Raw genomic sequence first — 22215 nt, 5'->3', positions numbered from 1 at the left:
TTAAAAAATGATGATGAAATAATACAAACATATAATATGTAAGCCTTATCATCATCATCATCATGATCATAATCTCAGCATTTTTTATTTGAATTAAAAAACAAAAACAAGCACTCTGGTCATGTGAAATGAAATGAAATGAAAATGAAGATAGAGTTCTATAGTGTGTCCAAAAAATATAAGACTTGCTCGTTCGTACATCTACATTCATATTTTGAAAATATCATGCAGAGTTTAATATTCAATAGATTTTTATCACGTTCCATACGATAGACATATAACCAGTTGTATTCTGTCTGGGCAGTTTCTGTAAGATGGATCATATTGCACAATTTTGTACATCACTTCTCATATTATGTGAGTAATACTTTTCATATATCATTCGTGTTTGTTTCATTTCTGTCCACTTTGAAGAGTTAGTAGGCCTTAGATCCCAAGGAAGAATCACTAGAGGGCGACATTCATTGTCTGTAAAAGCTGGCTTTGTTTTTCTTCGATTTGATGTCAATCTACTCCAGTACCTGCCCGAAAGGCCAGGCTGTACGTACATACACGAGTGCGGCGCAGTATAGCAGCTTCACCCCCATCGTATACGGCGGCAGCTACGCTTCTGGTTAGCATCTGCCTGATATCTGAGTGCGTGCTGCATGCATTGCATATCACACTGTCACTGAGCTGAGCTGCCTGAGCAAGAGGTAGGTATTTACCCTCTGTTTGGGGACAGACGATTATCTAATTTTCTTGTTTGGTGTATGTCGGTGCAATGTTTAGCGTAATTTCTATGTGTACGAGTATTAGAATGGTTCAGATCTTCATGTAGAAATTGAGAAATGAATGACAGTAGGCGTAGTGTAGTGAAGTCGGAAACATGCAGGCAGGTGATTCAACGTGTGGGACTAAGCGGCTGCAGCTCCTGCCTCTGGCTCTCTCTGCTCTGATCAATGAATATTCTTAATCAGTATAGGCCTATCCATTGATGCCTAGGCCTACTACAACTAGTACTGTATGGATGATTCTGAATGCGGACTTTAACTATTAAAGTCTCTGTATTCAGGTCCAGATTTGGTCCTGCTAGCTGCTTGAAGTAATTAAGCTGGGTCTCATGCCTGGCCAGGTGGGGTGGCGTTGAACTCGATCAGGTGTTGATACTATAGGTTTGTCATTCCAAAACTTGAGGTCTCGGCCCTAAACCAATTTCAAAGCTGTAACTGTTAGACACTGGGTGCATCTAATCTGAGGTGGTATATCTGGACCCCCCCCCCCCCATGCCAAATTGTCAACGATAACATCTCAATTCAACAGGACAGAATGCTGTACGGCCAGATTCTACTTTTTCATGTAGAAAAATCCCCATAGAAATAAGAAAGCCATGAACAGATAGCCGGGCCGCTGATTGGCTGATCGTCCGGCCGTCCGCTTCACCGCACTGTGTGGTATGCGAGATTCACTACTCCATGGATCGGTGTGGTGTATGGTTGGACCTACTACTAATCGACCGCCTAATGTTTATTTGCTTGATAATAATATTTAACACTGAAATTCACGTAAAAAACTTGACCTACGTGATTGACAAAATCCAGCTCTATCAAATGCCGTTGTTCCCTTTTCGATTCGAAGTTTCAGTGCAAAAATATCGCCGACGAACTTGCGTGGCCTCGTTTCAGCTCCCCGCGGTAAATCGCGTTATTAGGATCGACCGCTGTTTTTGCATTGACAATGCACGCAAACCGAGTTGTATTGAACACCGTGTTGTACGAAGCTTTTTAGAAGCCTTTTAGAAACTTCCATAGACATTACATTGTGCTGTCATTACGATTCGGTGAAAATATTCATTCGAAATTTTGTCCTTGATTAAAACCATTAATGAACAGTGAATTATCGCGTCTTCCCACACCATCCTCATCTACATTCAAAGCCAATCCATTTTTATGTGCTTTGCGCGCAGAGAAGTGCGTACTAAGTGTTCAGTGCGCGAATTTTACGCGGTCGGTTTCAATAAGGGTGGTCGATATGTAGTAGGGCTACCATACAATGTACACAATGCGTTGCACTCAACATGCGTGCTTCCCGTCGTGTTATGTACACGTATTGTAGCGGTCATGGCGGCGAGCTCGGCTGAAGAGCTCCCGAGTACACGTAACGCTACACAAACCACACAATATGGCGACCAATTTGCATTGTGGTGTTGAGCTTATTATGTGTGTCGCTCCACATCCGTACATGTCGCTACCATACAAATCGCATGTACAGCTGTATTGATCAATACACACACACACCAACGAACACATCAAACTACTTCACAAATTCATACGTTAAAATCATGTAAAAATATGACTTATCAAATCTCAAACACAACGATAGCTTTGCTAAATACATGGTTACACCGAAGGAGGAAAATATGTTGCCGAAAGTCGAAAACTTGATGTAAAAATACCGAGTTTGGTATCAAACTGTTCAGTCGATTGCGCTGGAAATCGTCGCACACATATGTTATAACGTTGTGGGAAAATATGTAAATGACGGGGGTAAAGAGCCAATGATGATGCAGCTTCGGTGTACAATTTGTAGCTCCCAGTTCATGAATGAAAAATGACGTCGTGCTAACATGAGCGAGTGTAGCAGCGAATCGTGCATGCGCGGCATTTGAACGCATTCTTCTGCGTGATTTTGGCTTCTTTCCGGAACCACCTATTTGACCTAGCAGTAGCACTGCTCATCAATGGAGATGCTTTTTACTTGCACCTACAGTGTACTCAACTTCTGTTATACTGCACCTAACGTTAGTCATGTCCTGTTCTTGTGGTTTGTGACCTCACCAATGTATGAGTGACTATGACAATACTCTACACTTGTCTGTACCAGTAACTAAAGAAGAAGAAGGAGAAGAAAAAGAAGAACAAAAGAAAATAAGAACTCAAGTTTTGTATGTAGGGGAAGTGTAAAGCCATGGTATGGACATACTACCATACTACTTTGTAGTAATACATTATGTACATTTGTTTTATCTTTTTAAGTTTAAGTGGATAATAAATATGTTGATAGAAACAGTTCCTTTAACATTTTTTTTTTTTATATATATAACTGAAATCTCAAGAAATTGTTTGATTTTTGTTCAGCTGCATGAATACAAAATGTATGACTGTCAGTTCGGAATCATTGATCCATCGAAAGTCTCTGGGGAAACACTGTCACATAAATAGATCTTGGGAAATGTTTTGGGTTTTGTTTTGTAAATACTTCATTTGATACTTAATCCATCTCTTTTTCACAGATGATATTGAATTATTGAAAAGACTCCAAAAGATCTCACCCCCATCCTGCCGGATGGATTTTCCCAGAGCCGAGGAATACGGGCCGTCCCACGAATATGTAGCAGAGTATGGCCTGGGGGCGGTTGGACCGGAAATGATGATGGAGTATCCTCGGGAAGACGTTGCTCCTCCTGTTGTCGAGGACTATGTGAACGGTAAGCCACTTTTCAGGACCATTGGAGTGATTTGAAGAGATTGAATGGTAGGAATTCTGCATGCTCACTTGTAGAGTCATTGTAAAAACTGAGTGTAATGTTTTTCTAATTGCTACTGAAAATCTGTCACTCCTTGTGAAAAACTTGTCCCAAATTTTTTTTTTTTAAAGTCCATCCTGCTTTTCTTAGTTGACTGAATTGTCTGTAGCTGTATGTTGACCAAAAGCAAAGTTTTATATCTGTGTGAAATTTTCTTGAACATGTAGACAAATAAAGAATTTAAAACTGCACATTCACACTTTACATACTCTGTTTTAGAGTGATATTATCATTATTGTAAAGATGATATTGTGTATATCCTCATTATTATAATTGGTATTTAATAATTATAGCTTGATAAAAAGAAGTAAAAGTAATAGTAATAGTATTAGCAATAGTAATACTATGTAGTAAAAGTAATAGTATTAGCAATAGTAATACTGCTAATTTTGATGATGATATCGGTAGAACTCATATCTATGTAGTAATAATGACAACAATGAATAATATCATCATTATTATTATCATCATTATCATTATCATCATCATCATTAACATCATCATCATCATCAATATCATCATCACCTTCGTCATTCCCATTTCCAGGAGGCCACGGACAGCATCATCTAGGCAACAGTGGGTTGTATCATGACATCACTAGCGTCCTCATTGATGGTGGGGATCGGTTCGGTGCCTCCGCTGTCACCCTGGACACACAGGAGGAACTCATGTGGGTTGGCAACCAAGGGGTGAGCGCTAAAGTCCTTTTTATACTTACTTTTACCTTTGCCAAGGAGGTTATGTCTTTGTTGGTGTTGGTTTGTTTGTCTGTGTGCAAAATAACTCAAACAGTTGTGAAAGTATTTGGATGAAACTTGGAGGAAAAGTTGATAATGGAACAAGGAACAGCAGGTTAAATTGTGGTAGTGATGAGGGAATTTTTATTAATTTTTGAAGGATTTTTAAATCTTTTTGGCAAATAGGGTCAATGAACTTAGGAGTTCAAGACACGTGTTCTTGAGGTTTGTGTGTGCGCACTAAAGCATGTGCTCTGTTCAAAGTGCATGCTTTGCTTGAGGCACTGTGCAGCATGCAGGAAGCTGATACAGTAATCGAGGGCTTCTTTATCATTGGGAAATTGGGCGATTTTCAGCATGTGTGTATGGGTGGAAATGAGCTGCTTGGCAGAGGTCTGCGCTCTCCGAGTGCTTTTCTAGTCTTTTAATTGGTTTAATTTTGTTCTCTGCTTTATACTATCCTTGTTCCTATTGCAAACATTTCTCAGGAACAAAGATCAGTTAATAGGGAGATTTTTTTTTTTTTGATGCAACCTATTGCCAAAGATATGCTTTACTTAAACACACATGATAAGAACAGGTGATATATATATATATATATATTTTTTTTTTTTTTTTCCCAGCCTGTCTTTAGCAACAGTGCATCTGAGTCACTATAAATCATCATTGACTAAACAAGTTTGATATACAATGTGAAAGCATAGGAAACATTAACAGCAGAAAGCAGGAAGCCTAATAAGGTTAGTAGTAGTTATTCTTTTAACCCTTTCAGGATGGACTGATTTTGCTACAACATGCATTGTCCAAAGACCTGCTCGAGTATACTAGGGACTCGTCCGCAATGGGTTCAATGAAAACACACACCAATCCAACTATATATCTACTTTTCTTTCAAAGAATTGACACACAGATTGCTACACTCCTTTTCCATTCTTCTAGGGTCATGTGGTGTCATACTACGGTCCCCAGCTGCAGAAATACACCTCATTCCAGGTCCACCCAACCAATGAGATCCGTGAGCTTTGCACCTTTCCCGGAGGGGTGCTGTCTCTCTACAGTAATGGGCTGCGGTGCAATGCCAGGCAAGGCCTGCGGGTATTCGAATGCAAGTGAGTGACAAGATTTTGATTGAGCTAAAGTGACAGTTTCAAGTGATGCTAGAGATAATTGTTTGCTATGTTGCCTCAGGGCTTGGTGTTAAATTTGAGTGTGCCCTGCTTATCATAAGCAGGAAGGACAAGTATTTAAATCTATAAGTAAGTGGCAATTTTAAGTCACCAATTTTCAGTCATGCAGGAATGGTGGCTTTTCAAATACCCCTGATGTATTACTCGATGCAGCCATTTATTTATTTATTTATTTATTTATTTTGTCTTGCATTTGGGTGTAAAACAAGTTAAAAGAGCAAAATTTTGTCTACCTTGCATTAAATGGCAAATCATATCCCTTTCCCTAAGTGACAACAAATGACCATAAAAGCAAAAAAAAAAACAAACTAACAAAAAACTAAACAAACATGATATATGCATCCTAAGATGTAAGCAAAGAGCTTATTACTATTTTATAACAGTTTAACAACTGAATATTTGTCAAGTGTATGAGTGTGCTATTCTTCTTTTCTTATTGTTTTACATAGTATTGTGTCTGTGTATGTGTACTTGTATGTATGTTTCTAATAGAGGATTTATTATATTCATTCATTTGTAGATGAATTAAGTGAAGCACTTTGTGTTAAGGTCAGGAATGCTGAGGTTGATTTGACTTTAAGAGTCCTGACAGAAGAATAGGAAACACGAGACATATTTTAACCTTTGACCTTTGATATTTTCATATCCATCCAGGAGCCCTGACTTCCAGAACATGCAAAGCATGCTGGTCCTGAGTGATACCCGTTTGTTGCTTGGAGGCCATCAGGACCGGCTGGTGGAGGTAGACCTGGCCTCGGGGGCGCAGACCGTCACCCATCCTACCGACAAGGTGGGAGTGGCCATCATGAGGCCAAACCAGAGGTTCGTCTGCTGCGGGGAGCCAACGGGAAAGGTAATCTAGACACAAGTTTTCTCTCTTCCAAACTTTTCCTCCTGAATTTCAAGAAGAGACTGCTTCTTTTTTCCCCTCCCCCCTTTTTTTTTCTGAAGGGCCAATTGATATCGGGCTTCTCTTCTGTTGAGCCACTGAATGTCCAGTGTACTCAGTGATTGTAACCTCTAATAAAATATATGTTTTGCATAATGTTCATACATGTATGTGTATATGTAGTGCTAAGTGTGTTTGTGTACTAGGTTTTTGTTGTTGTTTTTGTTGTTGTTGTTGTTCAATTAGATAAGTACTAAAATTGTTAGCAATGCACATGCTACATGTAGATTTCATGCAGAAAAGCAGAGAACTGGACTGATGTCCAGGTATTTTCAGATAGTGTGAGTCATTCAGCCTCACTTTTAACACCAACACATGCTACAGGTGCAGCTGCGAGACCCAGCCACCATGAAGATTGAGCACACTCTGGAGGCCCACAGGGGGGCGCTCTCCGACTTTGATGTCAACGGCAACCAACTCATCACATGTGGATTTGGAGAAAGGTGAGCTAGTGTGGGTGTCTGTTTTATCATCTTGTAAAACTTGGTCACTATTGCCTGTGGACGCCCTGTACTTGCCAGATTGACTTACAAGCTCTTTGAACTTCAACAAGACTTTGTATGTGACTAGGCAGTAGCTGACTTTGGGGTCCATCCCTGTGGACTTTCTCAAACTTACTGAATCTTGCACAGAACAGCTCCTTCTAGATGCTGTATTCACCTCACAATGGTGACACTATTTATAATTCCACCCATTTCCTCATTACTTGCATTACATACAAGTCCTCTTACCCTTAGAGGCTACTGTAGTTTCCCCCAGTGAGGACACTCCAAAGTGGATTTATTGAGTGCGCAAAAGTAGTATGTGTCTGTCAGATATTCGGAGTACATTACGTAAGATATAATATCTGCAAGATATTATTTACATAAGATGTTGGTTTTAGGTTTTTCTGTGTAAAGATTTATCAGTCACAAAAGGACACTAGCCCCCTGCTGTGAGTGAATGCTGGTTTATAATAATTTATAGTATGTTGGAACCAAAGCATCAAAGCCAGCCAAGCTGATTTTTCCACTTCACTAGAAGACTCTCTTCTTTCTTACCCCAGACTCGGCACGCTGACTGTGGATAGGTTCCTGATGATCTTTGACCTTCGAACCATGCGACCCGTGGCTCCCCTCCACGTCCCAATAGAGCCAATCTTCCTGCGCTACGTCACAACGTATTCAAATCGTATCATCATTATGGATCAGGTGACTACCAGTGTTGGTGGCATCCTTGGGTGGATACTAAGGGTCACAGGTCATGACCTCATGCGCAATACAAGCCCCTTTATCCCCTTTTGAAGTCGGCTCCTCTTGTTTAATATCTCTGTGTAATGGATTCAAAGTGAATGATGGACCAATTATTTTCTGACCAAGATCATGCATAGCCATTTTTGAAAATTTTCAACAGTTAAAAAAAAAATAAACGACTCATTTGATGTGGTACTTCATTCATAAATATCTGGCCGATATCTATATCTTTTTCTTTTTCCGAGGAAATTAGGAAGGTGATTGAAGTACTATAAAATATTTCAAACAACTGAAGTTGGCACATACACGCACCATGTTTAGAGACTCTTGCATGCTGACAATGTGTTTGTAGGCCTCCCCCATGCCGAAGTTTTGGAAGGCTGTTTTCTCTGTTCAGTCTATATCATGCTGTTAGTCATCAAACCCTTCATTAACCAACTAAACTTGTGCTTTGTTTGCTGATTGGCATGTGTACTGGAGTACTTTCTTTGGCACAGAGGTCTTGGAAACTATTTGTCAGTGAATTGAGATTACCTAATCCCCCTAATCCCTATCGTGTCACCATGGCGTTCCTGTTGGACTGAGGCCCATTGCTACACTTGAGTGGGTTTGCTAACATTACAACTAGGTCAAGTTTGGGTGGATTACTGAATGCTGGTGAACAAGCTTAGCAAGTTAAGCTGAGTGTCCGGGCACACAAAGGGTTTATGACTGTTCTATTCTCTTATCCCAGAGTGGTCAGTTTCAGCTGCTTGACCCTGGTGGACTGGTCACTCCCGAGACAATGCTTCTCTACCAGGTCAACATTGCAGGTGACATGGTGCTGGACTTTGATGTGTCCAGCAACTGCAGCTGCCTGGCGTTTGGAGATTCGGGAGGCAAGTCAGAACCCGATTTCATGACAACAGCATGACAGTGTTGCCTTATGAGTGCCTTAAACATAATAATTGGCCTAAATGCCATTCTGCAGCTTGCTAGGCATAAGGGAAAGGAAATGTCACGCTTCACATTATGTGGAAAAGTAGAAGCAATGCTGGTAGTGTATGGACAAGCTCAGACATGAAGGATGAAAAGCTATTCAAAACGAGTCATTCTGTGTTATCTTGATGTGGAAGATAACATTGCAAAAATGTCATTATAGTGTAGATAGGTGTCGATGCTTTTGTCTAACACTATTTGTCGTGTGAGCTGTAAAACATATTATCATGTCTGTTTGTTAATGTTTGTGTTATTATTTCTACTCTTTTTTTGAAATCCCAGTCACATTTAGTACTGTTTTTATATTTTAATGTCTATTTAAACTGTAACTGGGAACTTCAATTATACCCAACAATAGGTGATTATGCACTGAAATTGACATACAGGTGGCAATGCACCTTCCTCATTGCATAACCCATCAAATCATATTTTCTTCTTATTTTGGAAGCCCCCCCTCCCCCCCCCCCCCCATTATGGCTGACATGAATTACAGTTTTAAAACTGAATAGGTCTATTTTTGTATGTCTCCACCAGGCTATGTCCACCTGTGGTCCAGTACAGAAGAGGTGACATTCAATGACTTCTCAGCTGAGACAGAGTTTGCCGATCCAGTAAGTTCTAGCTCAAATTACTGAATCCCCCATCCCCTTTGTGCCTGGAATTTTAGGCTGTCATGTTTCAACATAGGTATAACATCCAAACAACAACTGTGAAAATGACAGTTACATTACGACAAAAAGGAAAAGAAGATTGCATTGTAAAATACTGACTGATTTGTGTGTGGCCTTGCTGTATGATCTGTGCTCTGTAGATTCCTTGCCTCCTGCTACCTCCATCTCTGTAATGTAATGGAATACTCTTCAAGGTGTAAAAGGCATTTCCTAGCAAGACATAATGATTTACTCTGTGTTTGTCAGTACGTAAAGTCAGTATGTTGTACTTTTCTAGTAGAACTAGCATAACATCTTTGCCATTAATTTACAATATATCAACCAGGTCATTCGAAACACTGATTTTTGTGTTTTTCATGAGAAATTTGGGACCTTTGCCTACTAGAGTGCTGAATCTTCTCCACTCAAACAAATAAAAGAAAAACAAACAAACAAACAAACAAACTTCTTATCAGTTGTGAGTATCACGACTTATTTAACACCAGCGCACCCCCTGTCCGGTTGGCCTCAGGGAATACAGACTCTGGATGAGAGATCTCTAATACCCATTTTATACTGATTGACCCCCTGTCCGGTTGGCCCCTGTGTTGGACAGTACATACGAAGAAAAAGAAGACTAACATGATTGGTTTGTGCTCGTTTTATGCTTTAGAATTGGTGCATTAGAGACTGGCAAGTCATGTGACTTAGTGTATTTGGTCATTCTTCACACACAGGTAGAGCCCATTCATCCCATTTCCTTCACGGATGAGCTGGCATCCTTCGCCACGATTCCCATGCCGTACTGTGAAGAGGAACCACTTCTCTCTGACTGGCCATCAGATCTGTGTCGGGTCAACCTGAGGTGAGGGGGCCACAAAGAACTTAAAGATAATGTTGTATTCTTCCCAGGGGATGTGAGCAATGATTCATGGGTAATCAGCCAATGATCAACATTCTCTGTGTATTTATTTATGTATTCATTCATTTATCTATTTAATTATTTATTTATTTATTTATATATTCATTCGTTCGTTCGTACGTTCGTACGTTCGTTCATTCATTCATTCGTCCATTCATTGATTCATCCGTCCATCCATCCATCCATCCATCCATCCATCCATCCATCCATCCATCCATCCATCCATCCATCCATTCATTCATTCATTAGCTCACCTGAGCTGAAGGCTCAAGTAAGCTATTGCAATCGCTCTTCGTCCGGAGTCCGTCGTCCGTCGTCCGTCGTGCGTAAACTTTTTACATTTTCATCTTCTTCTTGAGAACCCCTTGACCGATTTTCACCAAACTTGGCAGGTAGCATCCCTAGGGGGATAGGATCTCAATTTGTTCAAGTGGGCACCATACCCCACCTGGGGGGCCCCAGAGGGGCCCAAACCCCCCAAAATTAAGGAATCTTAAAAAATCTTCTTCTCTAGAACCAGAAGTGATAGAGCTAAGTTAATACTATGAATTAGTACATTGATGACTGTAGTTTCAAGTTTGTTCATGGCGGAATCAGGGGTTCCCCCCTTGGGACCCAGGGGAGGGGGGTGGGGAGGGGTCTTAATGGGGCCCAAATCGTACATTTTCATCTTTTTCTAGAAAATGCCATTATGAATTTTCACCAAAGTTGGCAGGTAGCATCCCTAGGGGAAAAGAATCTCATTCCCATCAAATGGGCACCATGCCCCACCTGGGGGGCCCCAGGGAGCCTAAATTTGGACCGAAATTGTAAATTTTCATATTTTTCTTGAAAACCCTATCACAAATTTTCACCAAACTTGGCAGGTAGCATCCCTAGGGGGATAGAATCTCAATTCCATCAAATTGGCACCATGCCTCACCTGGGGGCCCCAGGGGTCCCATCCCCAACCCCCCCTGTAAGGAATCTTTACAGATTTTCTCTGGAACCAGAAGTGATTGAGCTTAGTTGATACAATGAGTCAGTATATTGATGACTGTTGTTTCAAGTTTGTTCATGGGAAAATTAGGGGTGCCCCCCCAAACCCCCTTGGGACCCAAGGAAGGGGGATGGGATGGGGGGGGGGGGGGTGTCCAAATGTGGGCCTAAATTTTCATCTTTTTGCTGAAAGCAAGGTAAGAGTCTGCAAGAATGCATGGAAGGTGAACATGCGATACTCAGGTGAGCAAGTGTCCCCTGGGTCTCTTGTTTATTTATTCATTTATTCCGTTTTCTTGTAGCAGGGTAACCCTTTCAGCTCGGAACTGCTCTGCCAAGGGGCCCTGCTTCACATACAAAATATAATTTGATTAAAAAACACAAACTTACAGACAACATAACAAAGAGGAAACACAAACACAAGATTATACAAATTTAAAGAGCGTACACCAGAAATGGTTGTACACAAGCCAACAACAACAACAAAAAAAATGTATGCTGCATGTATCAATTTCCCACCATAGTATAGTTTATTTTCATGAAAGGTGTTAACAATGACACTAAATCTTGAATGCAAATATAGCAGCTCATGACTGCAGAGCTGTAAAATGTGTATCTCCATCTTGAAATCCTGTACTAATTCCTTGAAGTTGTCTCTTCAGTGTGGATTATAATTATGAGAACTTGTGATGTCCAGGAAGACCTGATCATAAACGCTTTGAATGTATTTAAAGTAGCACAAAACGAAATCGTGGATGTTTACCTGGAGGGCATCAACAGCTTTATGTCTTTAATTTTTCTTTGCGAGGAAAAGAAAGAAAAAGAGAACCTATGTGTTAGATATTAATGATTATAGTGAGAATGAAGCATACTTCAGGTGATAAGTTGTGATTCAAACCAGGGTATTGGAAAGTGGATTGTAAATGCATTTCTAAGTTGAGACATATAACTAAAACATTAAGAGGATGACTGCTATTTCAGGCAACCTCCACCCATCGATCAGGAGATCCTACACAGCATGAAGCTAGTACAGTTCATCGGCTACGCCCCAAACCCTGGGGGAAAGAGGCGTAACCAGGTCGCCTACAAGGAGGTGATAGGCGGAGGCAAGAAGTCTGGGAAAGATTTGGTTCCTGAGAGCCCCTCGGGCAGGAGTAAGTCTCAAATTAAATCCGCATGATATATATATATATATATATTGTGTAGTTCTGTGTGTGAGAAACTCATGGCTCATGCATTCAATTTTCAAAGTGCCTGTTTACCTTTGGGAGCATTGATTCAAAAAATGTTCAAGATATCACATTTGATGCTTATATGTAGGTCAGTTGTATCACAAAACATCCTACTACATAAGAATTTTGCGATAGAACCTGAAATATACGGATATATCACTATTTTTCTCAATAAACCATAACTGTAGACGGTTTAGTCTGGAAAATTTTTCATTATAACGATTGTTCACATTTTGTGTATTCAACAGTACTTAACATTGATTATACTAATTCAAATTTTTTGCATTGGTTGTTTTTATCCCAAACTCACATTTTAGAACTATTTTGACGCATTAATGCTGGACGCATTAATGCTGGGTTTTTATTTTCATCTGCAAATTGTAAATGATGCCTTTAAAACATCCCACTGCCTCCCAAAGAGTACTGTGTTAAGTGGTTGAAGTGGTTCATCCCAGGTGACTAGTAATAGTTAGCAAATGGTATCAACCAGGCACCAATACCATGCAAAGAAGAAGAAGAAGAAGAATATCCTTAAAAAACAATTTCACATTGACCATTGTTTGTATATCTATCCATTATGTTTGTATTTTTCATTAAATTTTTTTTTGTCATAATGTCTTGTTGTAATCCAGCGGAAGACCCACTCATGTTCATGGTTCCCAAGCCGTATCGCAAGGTGGAGATCAAATACTCCAAACTGGGCATCGATGACTTCGACTTCCGGCACTACAATAGGACGAACTTTGCAGGACTCGAACCTCACATTCCAAACGCCTACTGCAATTCCATGTTGCAGGTGGGTATTTCAGCATACATTCACCTACATTATATTGTTTGAGGGAGAAAGGTTTGTGGTGACACCATGTGTATGTAGTCCTTAACCAGATCGTTTAACCGGATCGTTTACACATGGTGTCACCGCAAACCTTTCTCCCTCATTTACTTCACCATGCAAACCTTCAAGCAACACATTATTTTGTTTGCACATCATGTTGATTTTTTTTTTCAATTATTTGAATGGCATAAATTTGAATTTGCATTGGACTTTGACTTTGAATTTGAAAATTGGAATAACCTTTATTTCCACCTCATGCCCGACCTCCTCCTGATGCTGCTAGGTCCTGTACTTTGTGGAGCCCTTGAGGTGTGCTCTGGAGACTCACATCTGCAGCAAGGAGTTCTGTCTGGCTTGTGAGATGAGTTTCCTCTTCCATATGTTGGACCAGTCTAAGGGACAGACCTGCCAGGTGAGACCACACCCCTTCCTACCTGCAGATCGCTTACATGGGCCTCTTAACCCGTTGAGGACGAGTCCCGAGTATACTCGGGCAGGGGTCTGTGGAAAATGCATTTTGTAGCAAAATCAGTCTGTCCTTAACGGGTTAAAGACCTGATGGCATGGGGATAGCAGGGAGTGGAAATGTTGGCCGGGCTCACATATATACAAGAATCCCTGTAATGAATATGTGTATGGCTTTATCACTGATCTCTAATATGTAAGTTCACACTCAGCCAAAGAATCTTGATTGGAGTCAAATGTTACTGATGAGCGTGTGCTTCGATGCACATATTCGGTGATGGGCACGATTCAGAGTTTTTGCATGTAGATACAATTTGATCAAGACGCCCACGAATCCCCATGCTACAAGGTCTTTGAATTAGCATTGTATGCCAATAGGCTGATTAAATGATGTTCTTCATGTAGATGGATTTTTTTCCCTCTTGAAATTTTTGCTGTAACACCATCCAGGAAAGATTGCACAACTCCAGTAATGCTTGAATAGATGAGATCATGTGAAATTATATTTGCTGAATTTGAAGCATAAAAACAGCTTTTGTAGCATGCAGTTTTGTGATGTTATGCAGAGCAAGATACTACAAGTCAATGGTTGTTAATACTGAGTAAATGGTTTGACTTTCTAGGCTAGTAACTTCTTGAGGGCATTCCGCACCATCCCAGAAGTATCAGCCTTGGAGCTGTTGCTAGGCGACGCGGAGGAGTCTGCAGGCAAAGCAAATTTCCCTCGACTCATCCAGAGCTGGAACCGGTTTGTTCTTGCCCAGGTCCTGCAGGTATGGTCCAAGTTAAAGGGGCATTCCGGACGATTTTCATAATTTCACATCATGTAGTACATAATTCAACAGCTCCATGTATAGATTCGTGGGATTTATTGTGGTCCTAGAGCAGAGAAACCAATAAATTGAAAATCTTACACAAATTACACTGAACAGTGCTGATGACATCAGAGCCTCATATATTTCAGAAATGTAGCAGTGTAATTCCATTACAATACCACTTGCTCAACAAGTTCACCTGTGAAAAATCTATGCATGCCTTCTTCTTTTGTTCTGCTACCTTGAGCCCCAACTCATGCATTCTTATGGTGAGGCTGTCATGTCATCATCCTTGTTCATTGCAATTTGTTATAAATTTTTACAATATTCTCATTCCTTATCCCAATCACTATAAATTCTGAAACTGTGTACTCAGTTTGACTAATTTATAGTTGTTCAAATGTAAAAGTCTGAAAATCATCCGGAGGTACCCTTTAACGGTATGGTATTCATTATCAAGTATAGTTTAAGGATGTATGAACCTTTTGATATCTGTGATAGCAAATATCAAAATTGCTATTGACAATAGTTTTATAATATTAAGTGGGTTTTTTTTTTCATAAAAAATGGAAAGATATTTTGAGATTAAAAAATATGTACTTTTTTAAAATGACATGTGATTGAGGATGCTTATTGCATGCGATATTTCCACTTCACTCCCAAAATATGATATTGTCTGCAAAATATGTTTATTTATTTATTGCTATTTTTTTTCTTGGGGGGGGGGGGAGTTGTATGTTTGTTTGTTATTTTCTTTGCATGGGTCTGTTTTTTTATAGATAGACAGAGGTTGACATTCCCATTGGTATAATTGACTTAAGTGGGTGACATCACATTGTTTTTATGGAACTAAAAAAAGTGATTGTATCTGTGATGATTCTGGTGACTATGACATGCTGTTTGACAGGAGACGTCTGACCCAGCAACGGACGACGATGACGAGAGTGGGCAGCAGGAAACTGACGATGACTCAGAAAGGAAGACGGAGAAAAAGCCCTCTCCTCTTGCCCACCTGGGCGAGGCGGTCAGCCGGCTGTTTGAGGCCAAGGTGACCAATGCCAACATGTGTAAGATGTGCAACAAGGAGACCTTCAGGGAGGCGTCCACGATGGTGGTCACTCTCTCCTACCCTGAGGCACATGCAGCGGGTAAGCCAGAGTGGGGATTCCACCCTTTCAGAACCAGCCTGTGTTTTGGGCTGTTGACTGCATTTCCATTCCTTTCACAGTCACCCTGTGCGATTCATATTTTATGTAGAAATCACAGAATGCTAAGTCACTGTGTGTGCCCTGTAATCTTCAGGCAAGACCCTACCAAGTGTTGTAACCAAGGTGACAGTGTAACATAGTGTAGATGTATGATTTTTGTCTTTTTTTCTTCTTTTACTCATGTCACAAAGAATATTTTCTTGTTCTGTTATGCATGTAAAGCTCATCTCCAATTTATCTACTTGTCTGTTTGTCAAGAACATGATAAAATTTTTTTATTCATTCGTTTATACTTTGGCGAGACTACTGTTGAAATAACTTGATTTCTATCAATTACAGTTGTTGAAACTTATATTTGGTTTATACAGAATTTTCTCTCAGCAAGGAATTATTTGTACATGAACATCAAAAATATTTTAATACTCTAAATACACAAGAACATGATTGACTTCATTGGTGCTTTTTTTTTTTTTCTTCTCAAATGATATCAGAGAATGATGACATATCAATTACATTTCCTATATGTGTGACATGCAGTAGTTGATATTTCATTTGTATTCATTTGTTACCAGCTGCCCAGGGTAAGGAGGTTAGACAGCAGAGCTTTGTATCTGTCCTACAAGCCAGTATGAACATTGAGCAATCCACTCAGGCCTGGTGTGATGACTGCCAGAGGTACCAGCCATCGGTAAGGCAGCCAATGATCCAGGGGTCAAATTTATCCCCCAATCATGTGATGTCTAGTGCAGGGCTCGACATTAGTGGTAGCCCAGAGACCTGGGGCCACTAAAAAATGATGTCAGGCCACAAAATTTCTTTAAAAATAAGAAAAAGAAAAGCTATCTATTGGTGGCCCGATCGGGCACTTAACCCTAAAAAGACTGGGCTATTTTGGTAGCTCGAAAGACTGGGGGGGGGGGGCCTAAAGGGCCCCCCCCTTAAGATCTCGGCCACGGATCGCGCGATCGCCGCGGAAATTTGCACAATGGTAGTGTGCGATGTAATCTACAAGATCGTATATTTAAATTTTCCAAAATAGTCTTCTTTTATTTCATTTTGATTAATTATGCTAATTTATGCGAGAAATCAGACTCTTTGATCTAAATCAGTAAATAAAGCTCCAAAATTGCTCATTTTTGGTCTAATTATTCTTTGTGGCATTCTTAGCAAATGTACTTGAAAAAAATTCGGTATCAAAATAAATTTCTTATGTATTTTATTGTTTTATGAGTTTCTTATGTATTTCTTTGTTTTTTCGACCTTTTGTTTCCTGTTGTTTTTTTAACAAAATTTCTGGCAGACACTTTTTGAAGCGTAATACTCCTAAAACAAATTAATTTTAGCCATTGAGAGTAAAAATAAGCATATTTATATGAACCATGTGAAAAAACTCAATTTGCATTGACTTTGTACACAAAATCACATTTTTGAGCCATTTTCGGCCTCACGTGCATGTACAAAAAGTTATGTAACTTCAGAACCGTACCCCCGGGCGTCACAAATTTGGTGTCAAAATGTGCGGGAAACTCGAAAGAAAAAAGTCATAGAGCATCGCAGCGAGAGCATTGCGTGTTGCAGAGTAATCGCGCGAAATGTCGAGGGGGGGGGGGCCTTTTAGGCCCCCCCCCAGTCTTTTTAGGGTTAAGATTCAAAACAGAATGTTATGTTTCCTTGTAATTCGGGCCACCAAAAGCTCTGATTTAAAGATTTTAATGGCCTGAACAGGCCACCAGAGAAAGATGTTAGTGTTAAGCCCTGTAGTGAATTGTATGACACATTCATATTGCCTGATGACCTGGAGTTTAGCTGGACCAGAGAAATAAAAACTGGGCTGAAAAAAATGTGTGCATTTGTGTGTGATTGAAATCTTGACTCTCATTTATCTCTTTTTCTTCTCATATGTAGCTGATGGTTTGAATTTAAAATGTTGGGATCATTCATGTTGTTTGACTATCATGTATACAAGGTGGTTCTAACTCATGTCATCGCCTGAATAAGGAGTTTTGTTGATCATTAATCTCACCTCAGCCATCCTGCACTACAAGTGTATGTCGGTCAAGATGTTGAAACTTTGTGACTACTTAATGATGTGAAGGTTTTGCTTAATTAACCGAAGATTCTGCGCCTTTATTTGCCTCCACTCCACCCTAAAGATAATGAAAGCAGTCCTGTAAGATTCTAGTACCTGGTATACTTGTTAATGCATTTACATAGATCTCCTCAGTTTATTTACAGTAATTGTAGGAAGTTAATTCATCTCTTTCGAACTATGGTTGAATTGAAAATGACTTGGTATCTTTGATGGGCGGAGACTGCAATTTTTATAACATTGATGTCATCATATCCTTCAATGCACTGGCTGTCATGTGTTGGGATATGCATAATTATATGAGGCACTGGTGTAAATTACTTCTCCGGGTTCATGTGGCATAAGATGTGTGTTAATGGGCATCATGTGTGTACTTTGGTGATACAGATGCAGGTGCGTAGTTACAACAGACTGCCCGATGTCATCACCATCAACTGTAACCTGGAGACGCAGTCCGATGAGAACTTCTGGAGGAAACAGGAAGAGGTAGGGTGGATAGCGGTTTAATAACTACTGTATACGCCAAATATTTCACGAGGTTTTTATTTTTGCGAATTTCGCTAGTTAGGTGCTACTCAAGAAATTAAAAACCTGTGAAAATAATGACTCTGATCCCAATATGAATGTGATGCACACTTACATGTTGTATGTATTTCTCCGTTCAGTACAGGACTCCACGATCGCGAATCTAACCACTCGCGAAATCGTCGGGAAGTTTCGATTCCCAAAAATTTAGACTCACTAAATATATGAAGTATACAGTAAATTCAGACCTTCAAAAACGAAATCAAAAACAGAGGGCCATCTTCAGGCATACATATACCTACAGCAGGCAGTCATACTGCATTTCACTAGCTTTAAGCTGTGTCACAAGAGTAAATTTGTCTTGCAGACATATTCCTCTAAACTAGTTTTAAGTAGTTTCACTGGAGTAAATTTGACAGCTTGATTTGCTTTCTTTAGAATTTAGGCAGAATGTGTAGAATCCTCTGTCTCTGTATACATGTTGGTGTGTGCTTGTTTTTCAGTGAACATTTTGAATCATGCAGGCCTTTTTTTGCCTGAATTTGTGTAGAAAATTCTTCATTTCCTTCTATTTTCCTGCCATTTCATTTCATCTGTTGAGAATGATAAGGGCGTTAAGTTGCCACAAAACCCATAGTGTTCAAGACAACTTAACGCCCTTCTCATTCTCAACAGACGATTTCCTCTTTGGCCTTCCCCCTATAAAATTGGATGAATATGTCAGCTTTTATGTACAACAAAATCCCTTGAAGTAATTGCTAAAATGTGATGTACATCAACATGCTCTTACTATGCGACATGAAATCCTGCCCATCAACTATTAAGCAAAGTTTTTTTATTGCCGTATTTTGTCTGGGTATGACACAGCTGGCAGGCGTGAACTATGATGTGAAGGAATCGAGCCAGAGCCAGGTCAAGCCGTGTCGCTATGGAGCTAACTGCACCAGGGCAGACTGTCGATTCAGACACGATGTTCAGAGCAGCACTGAGTGAGTTCGCATGCTTGGAGACTTTGTGGTCCATGAATATGCAAATTTCAGGTGTTGACCATATTATTTTTAGGTGTTGACCATTTTCCATGTAAACTGTAGAAACAACATTCTGTCATTGGCCTGAATGATATGAATATAACTGAAAGTTGTGTAATATGGCTGAGTCAAGAAATACTGTCCAGAAATAGACACTGTGCTTTGTGAATTGAAATATGGATGTTTCATTCAGGGTTAAGGGATGGTACAGTATTGGTGGAGATGAGAATTGGGCTTTTAACTTTTTGCAAGATACCAAAAAAACACTTATGATATAGTGCAGAGCATACCATTTTAAGAGGAATTCAAAGTTTATTTGATGAAAATCGGGTTTGGAATGACTGAAACATCCAAAAACAAAGTAAAACAAAGAGATCATAACAAAGTGTGGGTCCCACACTTTATTAGAATCACTCTTTTTTTGATATCTCAGCCATTTCAAAACCAATTTTCATCGAATAAACGTTGCATTCCTTATAGAATTACATACTCTTTCATATTTTATAAGAGGTTTCTCATTATTTCACCAAAAAATGTGAGAAACCTGAAATTAGGTCTCAACCAAAACTGTACAAACCCTAAGTCAATCCATGTGGTGGGAAAGTCCACTGGCATTACATAATGTTAAGAAATTGTGTGTGAGATTCAGAAAATTGGAGAGAGAAAGAGGGACAGACAGACAGACAGACAGAGTTAAAGAACAAAAAGGTTAATAGGGGGAAAACAAAGTGACATTGTTGGTAAGTAGATTTAGTTTCAAACTTTTCTTCCTTCAATTTTTATAGTTTATTACATTTGTCTCATCTAGGTCTGAGCCAGAGATGACATCTTGGCTTCCGCTCTACATCAAAGTCCGTCTCTCGGATGAGAAGAAGGTGGACATCCATGAATTGAAGCCAGAGGTGGGTTTGGATCCTGCAATCATCTGACTTTATCTCTCGATCGATCAGTCTCTTCAATCAGATACTTGACTGGGAGTCTGAAGGGTTAAAGAGATTACTCATGCAAACTTAAATTCTTTATATGCATCAGATAATTTCAGTATTCTGGAAGAAACCAAGTGTGTGTGTGACTCATCAGTCTTAAAACTATATGAGCTGACCCATTTTTTTTTTTAAATGTCTTTCTTGCTACAGACAGTAACTTTTGAGACTACAATGTATGTAGGCAAACTCTGTGAGCATGGCTGAAAATGAGCAAAGTGGGGTCGCTTTAAAGAGGTTACACCTACATGACCATTTCTTGTAGCATAAATCTTACCCAGTGATCTTGCCCTGCTTAGTAATGGTGGACAGTGCTCCTTATGATCACAAAAGTTTTCCATAGTGCGCCCTTTAGCAATAATACTGTAAAACATGATATTTTCATGGCATGACAGCCTTATTTGCGGCATGAAATTTTCACGAGTTGCCTCTTACATTCAATGCATATAGTTGAGACAAGATATTTAGCGTGCATTTTACAGTAAGTACAGTACGCGCAATAGAAAACGCCCGACGAAAGTGCGTCCAAATTTCGTCCCAACGCTTTTAGCGTTATTGATTTCGCCTGGGACGTTTTCAACGCTTTTTGCGTCCAGACTTCATGGACGGATTTTGGACGAATTCAACGAATTCAACGAAATCCCCGAACGCTTTTCCGAAGCTGTGGACGCTTTCAACGCTTTCAATGCTTTCAACGCTTTCAACGCTTTCAACCCTTTGTACGCGCGATCACACACACAGCTAGCTACAGTGTATACAAAGTTAGCTCTAATCGCGAATCGCTAGCTCTTCTTTCGTCGAAGTTCTCTAGGTTTCCCGTCCATTTCTCTCATTTTCTCTCTTTTGCTTCCGTATCATTGTATCCCTTTCTCTTCAGAGTACAATCATACTTCTGAGAGTGTTTTTTTCTCATTTTTATTAAGTGATTACCCTGTTTGCCACAATTTGGGGTGAGTTTTTGTTCGAGTGTTTGTTGAGTTTTTCGATTGAACGATGTGTCGATTATCTTCGTGTGTGCGAGAATATCGTACCCACTCGTTTGTTTCCGTGTAAGTATTTTTACCGTAAAAGTGTCTTCATCGTTCGTCTTCACGCATCGGGTTTTCACCCTAGTTTTCCTCATCGTAGTTTTCCACATCCATTTTTTTTTCCGGTGCAAGATACTCTGTGTATTTTCTGCTACGGTAAAATGCCATCGTCGATATTTTTTGTGTATTCATCGTAATTTTCCACCTCCATTTCATTTTTGTGTGCAAGATGTGTAGCTAGGTCTGCGATGTCTGAATCGTTTACAGATGTGTTTTGTGAGAGTATTAACCACGATGATTTTGAGGATTTTGAGGGTTTCGCTTTGGATGAGATTGACTGGAATGATAGTGATAATGATAATGATTCTACTATCTAGTGGTGTTGATATAAGAGCTCTTATGATGATGCAATTTATTTCGTGTGACCGACCATCATGACGTTGGCGATGACGAGTACGAAACGATGTATGTACAATGTAGGCCTGTATGATCTATATCTAAGACGAGAGTGACACTGACGACATGGCCTGGCCCTGGGGGCTGTTTTAGTGTTGTTCGCTCGATCGTGCACTGGAGTGGTCTAGAGACCTGCATTTTATTTTTTCACTTAATTGTATCCTTTTGCTTGTTCACTCTGGTTTACTGCTACCAAAATTTATGTCTCTGAAGAAACTCAACCAGAAGCTAGACAATATGTTTGCATCAGGTCCAAGTCTGTAAATTGCGATATTCCTACTCCTATTGAACTCGAAATCCCATTTTCTTTGCTCTTTTTTCCACTGATAAATTATTTAGAACTGTACTGCATT

At 39.8% G+C, this 22215-nt stretch overlaps 1 protein-coding gene across 1 annotated transcript in view; it reads left to right on the top strand.

Annotated features, from left to right (window-relative positions):
* The first annotated feature begins 668 nt into the window (after positions 1–668).
* The window catches only part of LOC140243904 (PAN2-PAN3 deadenylation complex catalytic subunit PAN2-like), a 35103-nt gene continuing 13556 nt past the window's right edge, over positions 669–22215 (top strand). Inside the window, exons 1-19 of the mRNA XM_072323573.1 lie at positions 669–695; positions 3272–3466; positions 4112–4254; positions 5242–5411; positions 6144–6342; positions 6763–6881; positions 7484–7628; positions 8404–8548; positions 9183–9259; positions 10036–10163; positions 12180–12352; positions 13063–13226; positions 13549–13677; positions 14354–14503; positions 15453–15693; positions 16326–16441; positions 18230–18328; positions 19235–19356; positions 20204–20297. Of these exons, the coding sequence (XP_072179674.1) occupies positions 3325–3466; positions 4112–4254; positions 5242–5411; positions 6144–6342; positions 6763–6881; positions 7484–7628; positions 8404–8548; positions 9183–9259; positions 10036–10163; positions 12180–12352; positions 13063–13226; positions 13549–13677; positions 14354–14503; positions 15453–15693; positions 16326–16441; positions 18230–18328; positions 19235–19356; positions 20204–20297 (2556 nt within the window). The 5' untranslated portion in view covers positions 669–695; positions 3272–3324. The remainder of the gene's footprint in view (positions 696–3271; positions 3467–4111; positions 4255–5241; positions 5412–6143; positions 6343–6762; positions 6882–7483; positions 7629–8403; positions 8549–9182; positions 9260–10035; positions 10164–12179; positions 12353–13062; positions 13227–13548; positions 13678–14353; positions 14504–15452; positions 15694–16325; positions 16442–18229; positions 18329–19234; positions 19357–20203; positions 20298–22215) is intronic.

Source organism: Diadema setosum, chromosome 20, assembly GCF_964275005.1.
Source record: "Diadema setosum chromosome 20, eeDiaSeto1, whole genome shotgun sequence".
Taxonomy (NCBI): Eukaryota; Metazoa; Echinodermata; class Echinoidea; order Diadematoida; family Diadematidae; genus Diadema; species Diadema setosum.
The sequence above is the reverse complement of the archived record's forward strand: the minus strand, read 5'-3'. Positions and strand labels throughout refer to the sequence as shown.